We start from the raw sequence: 15977 nt of genomic DNA, 5'->3' as shown, positions 1-15977 counted from the left end.
GGGCTCCCCGGGGACCCGGCGGGTCCGTCCCCAACCCGTGGCAGGGATGGGGTTTGGTGCCATCCCCGAGGCAGGGATGGGGTTTGGTGCCATCCCCGAGGTTCCTGAGTGGTCCCAGGATCTGGGTGGGTCAGTCTCCAACCTACAGCTGGGGTGGAGTTTGGTGCCATCCCAAAGGTCCCCAGACCATCCCAGGGTCTGGGTGGTTCAGTCCCCAACCTGCATCAAGGTCATCCCAAAGGTCCCCAGAACATCCTGGGATCCAGCTGGCTCGGTGCCCTGGCAATGCCCAACCTACATCAGGGACAGGGTTTGATGCCATCCCAAAGACCCCCAGGCCCTCCCGAGCTCTGGGTGTCTCACAAGTAGGATTTGAGGTGTCCTCATTCCCTGTCCTCCAGTGAGCACATCCCTGATGGAGCCTCCTCCTCCTCCATGGCAGGGCAACAGAAGGATCCAAGGATCCAAGAAGGATCCAAGGGGATGGATCAGCTCCAGCCACGCTCTGGCTCCTGGGACATCCCTGTCCCGTGGGACAGGAGCCACCAGCCAAGGAGGGACAATCCTTGGTCACCTCAAGGAGATGAGACCAGTGGGAGACAAGACAAGGCCAGTGGGAGTGGAGGGCAGTGGGATTTGAGGCCGGTGGGATTCGAGGCCGGATTTGAGGTCGGGGGATCCGCAGCCGGTGCAGGGGAAGGAGGGGCCGCTGGCACCAGAGCCCCTCACCCCTTTGTGCACCCCCCCTGCTCCTCCGGAGCCCCCCGGGCTGTCCCCGGGGGCTCTGACAAGTGACTTCACGCCGCATTTGGGCCCCGCTCCCGCGCGGTCCCACGGCGCCCGCAGCCCCGGCCCTTCCTTTCTTTCCCTGCCTTTCCCACACGAATTTCCCCCGCCCATTGTGCGCCCGCGGCTTTTCTTCTTCCCCTATTCAGCCCAAATTAGTCACAAGGAGCCCCCGGCTCGGGGGGTGTTTGAAGCCCGGGGCCGCTCAGTGAAGATGCGGCCCCGCAGGGACGGGGAGCGGCCCCGGATCCGCAGGGACGGGGAGGAGCCCATCCCAAATTTGGTGCCGCCGCCGCAGAAAACTCATCCCCGAGGAGGGAGAGGGACGGACACCAGGAGGAGAAATGTCAGCAGGACCCTCCGAGCAGAGAGACCAGGGCAGGGCAGGAACAGGACAGGGACCCTCCTGTGCCCTGGTCCTTGTGCCAGAGTGGAGTTGGTGGGACCCGGAGTCCTGGAGAGGGGCAGTGCCACCACCAGTGTCCCCTCACCCACCAGTGACCCGAATCCAGAGGAGTCTGTGCTTCCCCTGGAGCTCCACGAGGACCTGGCCCCAAAATCCCGGTGAGGAGGGGAGGGGAACAGCCCTGCCCTGGGTGACATCCGTGTCCCCATTCCCTGCTCCGGAGAGGGAGGAGATCCACATCTGGAGGCCAGAGGGACAGGAATTTGGCCATGGAACATCCTGGGTAATGCCAGGGACACCCAGCCCTGGGTAAGGACGGGAATTTCGGGGGGTTCCTGCACAGCTCCAGCCCCAGTCCCAACCCAGGAGCCCAGGAGTGCCTTGGAGAAGGAGTTTTATTATGAAAGCGAGGAGGGAACCTCTGCCCTGGCACCACAAACCCTTCCCTGCCCTGGCACCACAAACCCTTCCGAGCCAACAACCAGCGGGGGAACCACGAGGCAAACAGAAAACAGAGGAGAAATCCCAAACATGGACCAAAACACTGGGATAACGGGAGCACAGGGAACGGGGAGGAGCAACAGAGTTGGGGCTCAGCCAAGGACACAGGGTGTCACCTGGATCCTGTGGTGTCACCTGGATCCTGTGGTGTCACCTGGATCCTGTGGCTTTCAGCTCCCTTTGGGGAAGGGAAGGAACATCCCAGGGATTTCCTGGAGGCCTCGAAACGCTCAGGGAACAGAAGCATTTTTGAAGACTTTCCACGTTACAAAAAGTAGAACTATTGCTTGTTACTGGGGTGGGAGCCCTGGAATGCCCGGGGTGGGACGTCCCTGCTGCTCCCAACGGCCTCCCCAGCGCTCCGGGCTGAGGATCCCGGGGGAACAACAATCCTGGGACGTCGAGTCTTCACCAGGGGAAGGGTTTCGGTCAATGCCCACCTGAAATCCAAGCAGACATTCCTGCTTACAGACACATTCCTGCTCTGGGAGCTCTGGGAAGGCAGCAGGAGCTGATTCTCTGGGAAGGAGAAGGGGAAGGGGGCCTGGGCACCCCCTGCCAATCCCATGGGATTGGGGATCCTGAGCTTCCCCCTGGGAGCTGCTCCCTGAATCCCCCAAATCCAAGGTGCCAAAGCTGAGGGAGCCAGAAAGGCTTCACCAGCAGCACCTTTGGTGTGTTTTGGCCGTGGATTTTTCCATAATTTCACCAAAAATGGGATGTTGTGGCAGCGGGAAGAGCCACATTCCTGCACATCCTCCAGGAACATCCACGTCCAACACAGGGATCCCAGGGCAACGCTCCTGGTTTGGGGAGAAATCACCTGATCTGGGGTTCATGGGCAATTCTGCCTCTGGCAGCTCTTGCAGGGAAGGTCGTGGGAATGCCCTGGGCCACCACATTCTGGGAAAGATGTGAGGATGGATTTGGGAAAATCCTTCCCTGACATTGTCAGAGGCAGCAGAGACTGAGCAGGACTTGTGTCATTGTCCCCTCGGGGGAGTGGGGCCTGTCCTTGTCCCAGCTGTGCCATGGCCACAGGGATTCCTGGAGCACTGGGAAGGATCAGGAGCTGCTGCTGTGACCCCCCAAACACTGGGAAACCCCTGGAATGTGGGGCTGGGGTGGCACCAAAACCAGCTGCTTCTTTTTGCTCCGTTTTTCCTCATTTCTAAACTTGGCCATTTGAAAAAAAACCATCAAATGTAAGTAGCACAATCATCCAACTCCAGGGGAATTCCCTGTGTACTGTCACTAAAACCTTTGGAAAAGTGTGGGAGTGGGAAGTGGGGAGGGAGGAGCAGGAGGAGGAGGAGGAGGAACCCACGGCAGGAGCTCCAGGACGGCCTCACACGATCCCAAACCGTTCTGCTCTTTTCCTCTTCTTTGCCTGGAAAGGGAATGACAAGGAAAATTAATAAATCCAATAAATGAGTTATTTAAAATCTCATAAAGAACCTGAGGGAGAACTGGTTCAAAATCCAGCCTGGGGAACACGGTTGGGAAGCAGAGACTCCAAATCCTGCTCCCACAGAGAGGGAGAGATGGAGTTTTTCCCAACACAAAGAGCCCCAAAACAGAGAGACCCAAACCACAAAGAGCCCAAGAACTGAGAGACCCAAATGACAAAAAGAGCCCCAAAACACAGAGCCCCAAACGAAAAAAGAGCCTCAAAACAGAGGGACCCAACCCACAAAGAGCCCCAAACCCCAGAGAGATCCCCAAACCCAGGAACAGGAACATACAGTGCCCGGAATACAGTGGGAAGGAGCCACAAAAGGGGCTGAGCCAGGAACAATGGTGACTTCAGGGGCCTGAAACGCTGGCAGGGAGTGGGGAGGTGGGAAATGGAAAAGGGCAAAGGGTGAACTCTGCTCTATTCATGGGGAAGGTGAGAGGGACACATTAAATACGCGGCCGATTCCCCTTTAAGCCGCTCCACGAGGGGCGTATAAATCTTAATTTTTAGCAGGATAAATAGCCCGGGGGGCAGCAGAAGCCCCCAGCCCAGGATCTCCAGGGAAAGGTGCATTTGAGTGCACACAATGCCAGTAAAAAGCCCTTTTTGTTCCAGCACAGTCTCCGGGTGACCCGACGGAAAAGCCTCACGCTCCCCCTGCCCCGCCGGGAACGGAGCTCCTGCTTCACCCCCTGGGGAAGAAACCCCCCAAAACCACTCAGCCCTGAAAAACAGCCCCTAAACCCCACCTGGAGGGGACCACAATTTCTCACACGAGGCAAACTGGAGCTGCCTGGTTTAGCTGTACCCAAATCCTGGTGTGCTCACCCAGCACCCCCCACCCTGGGGGGGTCCCTTTGTCCCCAGAGAGGGTCCCCAAATCCCACGTTTTGGTGGCATTTAGGTGTGCAGGGCACTGCCCACCTGCTTCAGGCAGGAGCCACCTTCAAATCATTCCAGCCTGGAGCCCGGGGTTGGAATTACTTGAAGGAGAAGCGTCAAAGCACAATAAAAGGGACCAAAATTGCCCCGAGGAGGTGATAAATTTAAAAGATGGGCCAGAACCGCTGAGGCCACAACAAAGCACTGGAAACAGGGTCAGCATCCCAATCCTCATTATATCCTGCAGCCTCCCGGGATTTATGGATGAAGAGCAACAATAGCAGAGGGTCCAGGAGCTGCCGGGGCCCAGGGAGTGACGAGGACGAGGATCAGCCCCAGGGAGGGGAGGGGGATCAGGGTGGGGATGCTCCTTCTGGAAGCATCTGTGATGTCCTGCCAGGGGAGGAGGCTCAGAGAGCTCTGGAGCAGCCTGTTCCCAGCATGGATCCATGGAAACCCCATCCCGTGGGGTCCACAGGGGCTGCCTGTGCCCCCTTCTCCTTCCCGGAGAATCAGCTCCCACTGACTTCCCAGGGCTCCCCCAGCCCTGGGCCAAGCAGGGACATCTGGGAGCAGAAATCTGTCCTTGTGCTTGGATTTGAGGTGGGCATTGACTGAAACCTCTCCCTTGGGAAACCCTTTTCCTTGGAAAAGCCCCCCGGGCTGGGAGGCGGGGGAAGGGGAGGTGGTGGGGGAGCACAGCCCTCGGTCGGGGCTCAGCCCCCGAGGCCCTGAGGGGTCCCTGGATCTCAGAGGTCCCAGGACTCTCCCTGCTCCCCTCCCTGCTCCCCATCCCCTGGCAGGAGGGTTCTTTACCTCTGTGTCCTCTGTGGCTCCAGCCCCGGCCGAACTTGTGACGATCCCAAACCGCTCCTTCCTCTTCTTCAGCTTCTCGTCCTCCTCGCTCTGCACAGGGAAGGGATGGGGTTCACTGTCTGGGAATTCCCAGGAGTGTTCCTCCCATCCCTCCTCATCCCATTACACCTGTCTGGGGCAGGAACACCTTCCACTAGCCCAGGCTGCTCCAACTTGACCGTGGACACTTCCAGGGATGGGCAGCCACAGCTTCTCTGGGAAATGCATTCCAGGGCCCCATCGCCCTCACAGGGAGGAATTCCTTCCCAGAATCCCATCTAACCCTGCCCTCTGACAGTGGGAAGCCGTTCCCTGTGTCCTGTCCCTCCATCCCTTGTCCCAAGTCCCTCTCCAGTTCTCCTGGAGCCCCTTTAGGCACTGGAAGGGGCTCCCTGGAGCCTTCCCTTCTCCATGACCCCCCCAGTTCCCAGCAGAGCTGCTCCACACCCTCCACTTCCTCCTTGGATTAAACCCTCTGGTGACATCCAAAGGAACAGCTCCCAGATCCCACCCCCACTCCCAGGGGGTTCCATTCCCTGAGCAGGGGGTCCCCAGATCCACTTTGGCACCACAACATTCCGTGCCTTCCTCCCCCCAGCCCCAGGATCCCGGTGATTTATTTCTCGGGAGGCCCCTTCCCTAAATCAATCCTGGGATAACGATCCCGCTCCCTGACCCCCCTCCACGCGCCCGCTGAACTCCCCTCCAGCCCAAGCTGTTCCCCTGCCAGGGCTTGATTCATGGGGTGCTGAAATCCAGCTGAGGAAAATGACCCCGAGCCCCCCCGGCCACATCCATCAATCCCGGCCCTGCCAAATCCAGGGAAAGCTGACCCCGCTGGCAGCCCCTCACATCCATTTTCCAAGCTCCCTGTTCCAATTTTTGTTCCCTTTGCTCTCCCACTTCTCTAAAAGAATGGGAAGAAGAGGGAAAAAAAGTTTCAAGAGGAATTCCAAGCCTTGGAGACAAAGCCTTCCCTGGGATCTGGGAACGGGATCCCCAGGATTGGGAATCCCAACAAGTCACTCAACTCTGTCCACGGATTTGTGCTGCATTTGATCCCAAAGTGTTCATTTTGAGCCCTGATTTCAGGGGAGGATCCCAGGCCTGCTGGTGGCAACGACATTCCAGTGCCACGGGAATCTGCCTCGGGATCTGCCCCCTCTCCAAGGGCTCCCTCCTGGCCTGGGTGTCCAACCTGAATCCCAGAGCTCCAGGCACCAAGGGGACCCTCCTGTCTCCAAGGCTGGTGGCCCCAGGCTGCTGCCTGGCCCCTCCCAGGGGATGAACGACCTGGTTCCACGATAAATGTGGGATGAGCCACTTCTCCGGCTCCAGTCGCTCATTCCAAGCTGCCCCTTTCCTCCCACAGCTCCTCCAGCTCCAAGGATTTGGGATTCCAGCCCAGATCTGGGGCTGGTGGCAGCAGGACCGAGCCAGGCACGGCCTCTCCCCCAAATAACACGAGGATTCCGCCTGGATGAGCAGCAGGAACAGACAACCAAGTCCCCCCAGTGTCCCAAGGACCCTCAGCCCTGGATCTGGGACAGCCCAGCTCCGACAAAAGCGGCTCCAAAGGCTTTGGATCAGCTCAGAAACATCAAACACAGATAACTGTCCCAGGAAGGTTTTCTGACACAGGAAACGGGCAACCACAAGCTCATTCCTCATCCTGTCTCCCAAAGAAACTTGGAAGACAGGGTGGGAAGGCAGAACATCCAGCTCTAGTTCTTTCTTTACACTGTGCCAGCATCTCACCACCCTCACAGGGAGGAATCCCTTCCCCAAATCCCACCCAAATGTCCTGGTTTACAGTGGGAAGCTGTTCCCCATCGTCCTGCCACTCCATGTCTTGTCCCAAGTCCCTCTCCAGCTCTCCTGGAGCCCCTTCAGGCACTGGAAGGGGCTCTAAGGCATCCATGGAACCTTCTCTTCCCATGAACCAGCTCCCAGCCTGTCCCAGAGGTTTTCCCATGGAAAGCCCTCCTGGCTGTCACAGCTGGGAGTTTGTGCTCGCTCCAAAGGGGACTGGGGGGAGGAGGAGGAGCAGAAAGTCACATCCATGTGCTAAGAGCACATGGGAAGGAATTCCTGCCCTCCCACGTCAGGGATGAGGCAAATGATGCCTCAGGAACGAGGCCAATTCCAGGAGGCAAAAGGGGCTTTTCATCTCTTCGCACCCCCAAGGCACCTCCAACGTCATTCCCGTGTTTGAGGCTCTCCCAGTCCCAAATTCCCAGCTCAGGAAGGGGAAGGATTGGAGGAGAGTCCCCTGTGACCTGGGAACTGTGGAACTGGGCAAACTGGAGGTCATGGGACCTTCCGGGTGGGTTCTCCCACCAGGCAGGGATGGATTCCCACATCCAGCCTGAAAACAGGGAGCACACTTTGGAAACAGATTTGGGATGGCTGAGTGAAAATCAGGGAGTCAGAACATCCCCCAGAAACCACTCGGAGCAACATCCCACAAAAACCACTGGGAGCAACATCCCAGGGACAAGGGAAGTGAAACCATCGAGTGTCCCGAGAACAGAAGGAGCAGCTGAAGCTGGGAATTAAAAGGAATTGCTGGGAAGGAGGGGATTCCTCCCAGAACTCCAGGAATTTGGGAAGGAGGGGATTCCTCCCAGAACTGCAGGAGTTTGGGAAGGAGAGATCCCCTGTGCTCCCTCCCCACTTTCCACAGGGGAATTTTCGGGCTGTTTTCGTTTCTCCCCCAGGGAAGGGAAGGTGGGTTTGTTCCCCCAGGCTGGGGAAGGGCTGGAGCAGGAGCAGGCCCTGCCATTCTCCTCCAAATTCCTGCAGCCAACGGGTCCAGGAGCCCCTGAATGGGACATAATGACATCATTGATGGAACCATAATAGAGGGGGAGGGGGGATGTATTTGTGTTCCAGACAAAAGCCAAGTCCTGTTTCCCAGCGGGGCCCAAGGAAGGACCAGCTGAGTGGGAGAGGGAGGTCAGGGAGGCCGGGAAGGAGTCCTGGCCACTCCCAGAGCTCTCCTGGAGCCCAGGAGTGCCCCAAACCCTTGTTTGGGAAGTGACACAGGGAGGGGAGGCCTGGAAGGGCTCTGGGGAGAGGGAAGAGCCTGGATGGATCATCCTGAGGGAAAGGGGGATGAGGGGGAGGCCAAAGTGGAGCTGTTGCTGCTCCTCCACCTGTCCCAACGGGGCCTTTCCTACAAGGGCAGAGCCACCTCTGCAAAGTGCCAGAAATCAGAATTTCCCAACAACAAACCCTCCACTGAGGCCAATCCCACCTCTCTGATCCACAGGAACTGGTCTCCTGGAACATCCCACCAATCCTTTTCCTTTTCCTCTGCCAGCATCCCCCCCCATCACCACCCTTGGCTTCCTTGGGGGCCAAAACAGCTCCTGGCCCAGGCTGCCAGGGGTGGTTTGGAAAGGCTGCAGGCACAGGGATTATCCAGGAGAAGGATATTCCTCCTCAGGCTGCTGCTCCGAGCTCCTGGAAGCCAAACAATTAAAGGAATTGTTTTCTCTGCCTCATTTGCTGGTTTGGACACACAGAGACTTTCTGCTGCTCCACTGAGCCCTGGTCCCCCCCGGCTGATCCAGGCCAGGGTCTGCTCCACGGAAAACATGTTCTTGTCAACTGGAATTAAAGCAGAATTCAGCTGAAGCCACGAGGGGTAAAAATTAACCTGTCCCAGCACAGGCAGTTGGGACTTTTCCACGGAAGGGACACGCTGGGGTCCAACCAGGGTCATTCCTGAGGCTCCTGGCACTTCCCGTGGCCACAGCACTGGGATGGGACATGGAAAACTTGCAGCCAGGGAAAGGAAAATCATGGAATTATGGCTCCAGTTGTTTTCCATTCCCAGTACACTCAGCTCCCTCAAATCCCACCCTGGAGCTGGACACAGACCCCAGCTCCATTCCTGAGCTGGGCACAGATCCCAAATCCATCCCCCAGCTCCGTCCCCTGCCCCTCCAGCAGATCCTACAAGGTCCAGTACAAGGAGCTCAGAAGTTTGTGCCCATTTCCCCCTGGAAAAACCAACAGCTCCGAGGCCAAATCCATCCCCAACACATCTGTTGTACTTCCAAGGGTTACTTCCCACTGGAACCTTCTCTCCAGAGCTCCAGGTCTGGGCTGACCTGGCTCCTGCCAGGCAGGGACCTGCATGGACACGGTGGGAGCTGAACCCCCTGGATCATTGGGGCTCTTCCCACTTAAAACTGGATGAACAACCTTAAAATTCCAAACCCTCGGGAGCTGTAACTCCTGGAAAACCACGTGGAGTCCCAGCACAAACAAACAGAGGGGAAGGGGAGGGAAATGGTGTTGACAGGGCTCGGGAACGGGATGTAAAACCTCAGACAGGGATGGTGGGATTGGAGCACTGGGATAATCCCGAGGTGGGAAGAGTGTCCTGGAATGTCCTTACCTTTTTGGAGAGTGAGGAGACATTCAACCCAAACCTCTGAGCCCTTTCCTTTAGTTTATCCATGTTTATCTACAAGAAGCAGGAAACAATTTCCGTGGTTTGTTTTTTCCATCCCTGTCCCTCGGGTTTCAGGGACAGGGATCAGCCTCATCCTCACATGGACAATTAAGGGCCTCTGGGAAAACTGCCAGGACTCCTGAAAACCAGCTCTGCTCCCGGGCTGCCCCAGGGTTGGGAAGCTGCACCACCCCCTTCCAAACCCAGCAGCTTCCCAAGGTTTCCCAGAGATACTGGGCACTGTTATCCCTAAATAAATCCCCCCTAAGGAGCCCAGATTTTTAGGACAAACCTTCCCTGGCAGAGCCCTGCACAGGGGAACCACAACCCCCCCTCCTGCAGGAACCACTTGGATTGTGTTCCCACCCAAAATTCCAGTGGAATGAAGCTTTTCTTACCGTGGGTTTGCTGTCTGCAGAGAGGCCTGAGAGAAGAGGGAAGAGAGAGAATTCCCAGTTAGGGAACAGCACTGGAGTAGGATTTTATCTCCAAGGAGATGAGAATTCCCACCCCATTCTTCCCACTTTCCATCCCTGCTCACTCCCAATTCCATTTTCACCTTCAAAGCAGTCCTCCACCCTCAAACCCACCCCCATCCCACCTCTCCAGCAGCTCCAGGAGTGGAATGTGGCATTTTAGGAAGCCACAGATGTTTGGAAGGACCAAGGAATGCCAAGGAAAACCCGGCTGTGCCTCCCAGTTGGGCTTGGAGTGAGAGACACTGGGAAAATCCAACCCCCAAGTGACAACCCGTGCCCTTTTCCTCCTGATTCCACAGGATTCCAACTCCACAATTCCCACCTGGAGCTCCAGGAAAAGAGAAAACAAGGGTTGTCCCGCCAGCCTTTCCCACCCCCTACAAGGAGTAAATATTTGCAGGAAGGTCATTCCAGGGGTTGGTTCTGCTGCCCCTCACCTTTCGTGGGAGCTGTGGCCAAACCAAACCTGTGGAGGGTGAACAAGGGGGAGTCACTGATGGGAATGTCCAGCCCTGGAGAACTCCCCTTCCAAGGATTCTCCCTGGTCTGGGGGCAGGATGAGCTGGAACATTCCCAGCCTGTGGAATTCCTGCAGCAGCTCCCACCTTCTCCAAGCCCAAATCCCAAACCCTCCAGCAAACCTGTTCTCCCCCTGGTTTTCCAGACCCTTCCAGGGTCATTGTCCCACCCCTGCACACAGAGGCCCCTGGAGAGGCTTCTCCCAGGGAAGAATCATGGAGTGGGTTGGGTTGGGAGCTTAAAGTCCATCCAGCTCTGCCTCTCACTATCCCAGGTCACTCCCAGGGATGGGAAATCCATTCCAGCCGCCCCTCATTCCCCCAGCCCCCTCACTTCCCCCAGCCCCTCACTCCCCCCAGACCCCCTCACCTCCCCCGAGTCCCCCTGCACTGCCCCCCTCACTCCCCCCAGCCCCTCTCATCCCCCAATCCCCCCCTCCCCAGCCCCCCTCAGCTCCCCAGCCCCCTCACTGCCCCAGCCCCCCTCACTCCCCAGCCCCCACTCCCCAGCCCCCTCACCGTGCTGCCCGAGCAGCCTTCTTGCTCTCGAGGCTGACGCAGGACGTTGAAACGCTCGGCCCGTTTCCTGCATCGCTGGAAAGGACAGGGACGGGACGGCAGGTTGGTGAGGGGGCAGGAGGAGCTGGCAGGTGGGGCAGTGCAGTGGCAGATCCCAACAGCCACGGGAAGGGAAAACTCCCCCCTGGACCCGAGGGAGAAGGAGCCGCTGGCACCTCGTGCGACCGACGGGCTCCGGACGCCCCCGACCCCAAACTCCAGGAAAACCCAATGGAAAAGGTCCCTCATCACTCAGGGAGGAAACAGGAGCAGGGAGCAGAGACAGGTGACAATTTTGGGATGGCATCCCAAGGAATTCCTGAGCCAGGGAAGGGGCTCCTGGCTGGGAACAGCCAACATCCCTCCTGGAGGTACCACCAGCTCCAGGGGCCAACACCTCCCTCCCTTCCCCCCCAGCAAAAATCCAAGGAAATGTGCTCAAAAAAAAAAATGATGGAGGTGTTTTTTCCAGAGAATTTGTTTCTTTGGAACAAGCCCCTTCCCGGGAGCCAGGCCCCATCCATGAGCACTTTGCCACCAGTGGAGAAATTCCAGGTGAATTCCAGCTACAACTCGGCCACTCTCTGGCTCAGAGCAGAGGGAAAACCCTGGGATCATCAGGAATGCAAAGGTTTGCACTTCCAAGGACTTAAATCCCCCCAAAAGCCCCCGGGAAATGATTAATATCTGATTCTTACGCTGCGTGGGGTGTTTTGGAGGTTACAAAAACAGGGAATATTTAATGGAAACACTGAGCGGAGCCAAGGGCACAGCGAGGAGCATCATAAACATCTGCTCCAAAACATAAATGTTTGGAAAAGCTGGACTGGGAGCAGCACTTGGGCCCCTCCCGGGACTGAGGAGTTGGAACTCAGCAGAGGAGGGAAAACAGAGGTGGAAAAAGGCACCACTCGGGTCAAACCTTGTTCCCTTATCCCTTTATGCATCCTGAAGGATACCTGAGGAATTCTTCCCTGATATTCCACCCAACCTTCCCCTCTGGCACTGGGAAGCCCCTCACGCCCTCCCAGATCCACAGCAAATGACAGAATTCCAGGCTGTGCTCCCAATTCCCAATTATTTGCCCCAGGGATTTGTCTCCCTTGCTCACCTGTGTTTATGGAAATACATACATTTACACCTCTAAATAACTCCCTTTGCCCTCAAAACCACCCCAACAGCACTTGGTCGAGACCCACCAAACTCACACTAAACAACCACTGAAGAAAGAGGGGATTTTCTGGGAGAAATCCTGCAGAATTTGGGAAAAACAAAGAGCAGGAGGACGAGCTGCAGCAGTTCCCTCCAGGATCTGCCCCAGCCCCCCGGGCCCTGTTCCTGCCTCTCCAAGGTCACAATCCCCCTCCTGCGCCATCGCTCCCGTTGCTGTGGAAATCAGCGTGTCCCAAACAGCAGATTAAACCCTGGAGTGGCTGCAAACAGCAGGAACCGTGTTTTCACAGGGATTTCTGCCTCAGGAGCCAACGAAATTAAGGGGGGATTAGAGAAGCACAAGCAGATTCCTGAAACTCAGAGCTTTCCCAGAGGAATCGGCGGCACTGAGGGTTTTCAGGGAGCACAAACACAGGGAGAGGGGGGCAAAGGACATCAGGGAACCACAGAATGGCTCAGGAGGGACAGGAAAGCTCATCCCATCCACCCCCTGCCACGGGCAGGGACACCTCCCACCATCCCAGGGGGCTCCAACCCGGCCTGGGACACTCCCAGGAACGGGAAATGCAAAACCAACCCACAGAAATAAAGCAGCTTTCCCTTGGAAACACTGATCCTGCCTCAGCAGCCCCCAGAAGGAAGGGGCAAGGGGAATCCCCTCGGATGCAGCAGCAGGAATCTCACCTCCATCTGGGATATCTCAGATGTGATCTTCACCACCTTCTTCTCCGTGATCCTGGGGGTGTTGGGAAAGAGAGAAACCAGTGAGAGCAGCTCCTGTGGGTTCCAGAGACATGTCCTGGTGGGAAAGGGCCTGGGAATCTCCTCCTGGCCACACATTCCCAACACAACCAAGGGTCTGTGTGGGAATGGGAACCACGAGCCAGGTTTGTGGATCTTCCCCAAATTTGGAGCCCAACGTTGATGCCAAAGGGAAGGATGAGGCCTGGGAAACTTCTAACCAAGGTTTTGGGAGCATCTGGGGCACGAAACATCCCCCAGCAAAGGAGCTGCAGCATCCCTGAATTCCCTTGGGAGTGAGGTGGGATCACAGCAGGAGCAGCCACACTCTCATTCCCTGCAGGACTGGGGGGATCATGAACTGCTGAAGGCAGGACAAACCACTCCCTGGGGACCCCAAAACCAGAGGGATTGGCACTGGAACTGAGAAAAGGATGGATTGGGCACTGGAACTCCAGGAATAACCCCTGGCCCAGCTCAAGGCTCCTCCAGGTCCTGTGGGAAGCCCAAAGCCTCGAATCCCTGGGGAGTTTTATTCCTTTATGGCCCTGGAACACAAAGGGTTGTTGTGTTCTAGTTCATGGGGCAGCCCCAGGCACATTCCCTGCTCCCTGGGCACATTCCCTGCTCCCTGGGCCATTCCCAACCATCCCCCCCCCCCTTTCAAATATAACAGAAGGGGTGGAAGGGGGGGATTGGAAGGGGGGGATTCCGGGGCTTGTGCTCCCAAAACACAGCTGGGCCTTGAGGGGGGAAACAAAGGAGGAAGAGCCAAAGTTGGGAAGGTCCCAGGAGGGAAGGAGCAGCTCCTCCTCCCCCAAACAGCTCCCATAAAACAGTGGGAACGCCAGGCTCGTTAAGGAAAATGAGCGGCCTTTGTTCCCAACCCCGGCACAGGTTCCCCATTTTATGCCCTGAAAGGTCCTAATGGCTTAATGGCACTTCCCCAGGAAGCAATTCTGCCCCGGAGCCGGGCTGGGAACGCCTGGGATGGGATGGGAGCAGGGCTGGGATGGAGCTGGAACGGCCCCAGGACGCCCCCTCCTGCCCAGGAGATCCCGAGGAGCCTCCCAGGGATTCCGGATGGGAATGAGCTGAAAGCTCCTCATTCCATGGGCAGCAAAGCTCCTCATTCCATGGGCAGCCACACTTCCCACCTGCCCTGGCGGCTCCAAGTCCTGACCAACCCGGCCAGGGACAATTCCAGGGACGGGGCAGCCACAGCTTCTCTGGGAAATCCGTTCCAGGGCCTCCTCACCCTCACAGGGAGGAATTTCGTCCCAATATCCCACTCAATTCTCCCCTTTCCCAGTGGGAAGCCATTCCCCCTTCTCCTGGCTCTCCACTGAAACGTGAGGGATCTCCCACCCCCCGGAATCTCCAACCCACCTCCCCCGTTTCCCACCCCCAGGAGACCCCCCTGGGATCCCCAGTCCTGCCCCAACACGTGGGATCTGCTCCCCCTTCCATCCCACAGCCCCCGGGGTCGGGTGAAGCCCATGGTCCCCGTGCTCCCAGATTTCCCAGGCGGATCCCAATCCCAATATTTACACGTCGGGGGATTTCACCGGAGCCTCTTCCACCTTCACGGGCGGCTCCGCCGGCTTCGGCTCTTCCTCCTGGGAACCAACGTGGAGAATCCATAAAAACCTCCCAGCCACCTTTCCTGGGGGATTCCCAAGGCACAGCCCCCCGATTCAGCCCAAACATTCCCAGGAATTCCCGTGTTCCGCATCCCAGGAGGGGTTGGAAACTCTCCCTGTGCTTTTCCAAAGCCCCAAAATCCCTTCCCAGCAGGTCTGGGCTACACAAGGGGTTGGGAATGACCTGAGGGTGACATTCCCAGCCCAGAACAGAGTGGGAATGGCCAGGAGAGTGGGAATGACCAGGAGGGGCTCCAGCAGCACCCGTTCTCCTTCTCACCAACTATTTCATGGGAAAAGAGGGAAAACTCCTCCTGTCAGGAGCCTGACAGTGGGAAGAGTCACTTCCTGAGGGTGTTTTAGCACAAAGTGTTTTTCCAGGATGGATTTCCTGGCCCTGGTAGGAACAGGGCTCAATCCCACGGGATCCACGGGCACCCACTGGGAGACTTTTCCTTAAATATCCTTAAACCCCCCAGGTGTGAATCCTGCTGGACATGGAGTGACCCCACCCCGAGGGATCCCAAAATCTGGGATCACACCAGTGACAGGATCCCCCATCCCACCCTCTGGACAATCCCAGTTGTCTCTCAGCACCAAAACTGGCTGGTTTAGGACCAAAATTGTCAACAAAAGTGGTTTAAACTCCACACAGCCCCGGGTGTTGCCCTGTTCCCGGTCAGCAAACCAGGATCCCCCCGGGATCATCCCGAAAAACAATCCACCTCTATCTCCTCTGCCAGCACATCCTCCTCGTTGGCTTCTTCTTCAGCTGGAGGACAAAACAACGCAGCCATTGGAGCAGCAAAACACCCCAGGGAACCTCTGGATTCCCAGAGAACACAGGAATCCAGGCGGGAATTCCGAGGGATTCGGGAAGGGCCCCCAGCACCCACCGTGCTCCTCCAGGTAGGCCTGGAGCCGGTTGATGAGGTCCTGCTTGTTGCCTTTGGCCTCCAGCCCCCTGGCCAGGCATTCCTGCTTCAGCTCTGCCAGCTGCGGTGGGAAAAGCTTCCGTGAGTCGGGAAACACAGGGATTAAATACAGGGATCAAAGCGGGGCTGAGGGATGGAAAGGAACGTTCCAGGGGAACCCTCCCAGGGAATCTCTTTGGGATCGTCCTGGGGGAACCAACCAAGGGAACCCCCCGGGACCCTCCTGGGGGCCCCTCCCGGGGAAAACCACCGGGGAACCATCGCTGGGCCCCTCCTGGAGGGACCTCCCAGGAGAATCAACTGGGGGAACCTCTTGGGGACCCTCCTGAGGAACCCACTGGGGGAACCTCCCCAGGACCCTCTTGGGGAACCAGCTGGAGAACCCTCTCCAGGGACCGTCCTCGGTACCCCCATCCCCGGTACTCCCCCCTGGGGTCTCTTCCACGCGGCTGCACTCCCACGCGGGGCCTCGGGGAGCCCCGACCTCAGGGGTTCTGGCCTGCGCTGGGGTCCAATCCCTGAGGGAGCGGGTGTGGCCGCCCTCCATGGCGGCGGGCGCTCAAACCGGTCCCC

The 15977-nt window shown here is 57.7% G+C and overlaps 1 protein-coding gene across 1 annotated transcript; it reads right to left on the bottom strand.

The window, feature by feature from the left end:
• Positions 1-1569: 1569 nt before the first annotated feature.
• On the bottom strand, positions 1570-15971 carry SARNP (SAP domain containing ribonucleoprotein). Its single transcript, XM_029958413.1, is given in 13 exon segments — positions 1570-2133; positions 3021-3083; positions 4851-4940; positions 9301-9369; positions 9756-9781; positions 10274-10302; positions 10874-10914; positions 10916-10948; positions 12770-12821; positions 14378-14445; positions 15195-15241; positions 15366-15465; positions 15889-15971. Coding segments are annotated over 12 exon segments (660 nt in total). The 5' UTR covers positions 15952-15971; the 3' UTR covers positions 1570-2133; positions 3021-3041.
• Between the last annotated feature and the right edge of the window lie 6 nt (positions 15972-15977).

Source organism: Manacus vitellinus, unplaced genomic scaffold (assembly GCF_001715985.3).
Source record: "Manacus vitellinus isolate BGI_N305 unplaced genomic scaffold, ASM171598v3 scaffold_150_pilon, whole genome shotgun sequence".
Taxonomy (NCBI): Eukaryota; Metazoa; Chordata; class Aves; order Passeriformes; family Pipridae; genus Manacus; species Manacus vitellinus.
This window is presented reverse-complemented; position numbering and strand designations above follow the sequence as displayed.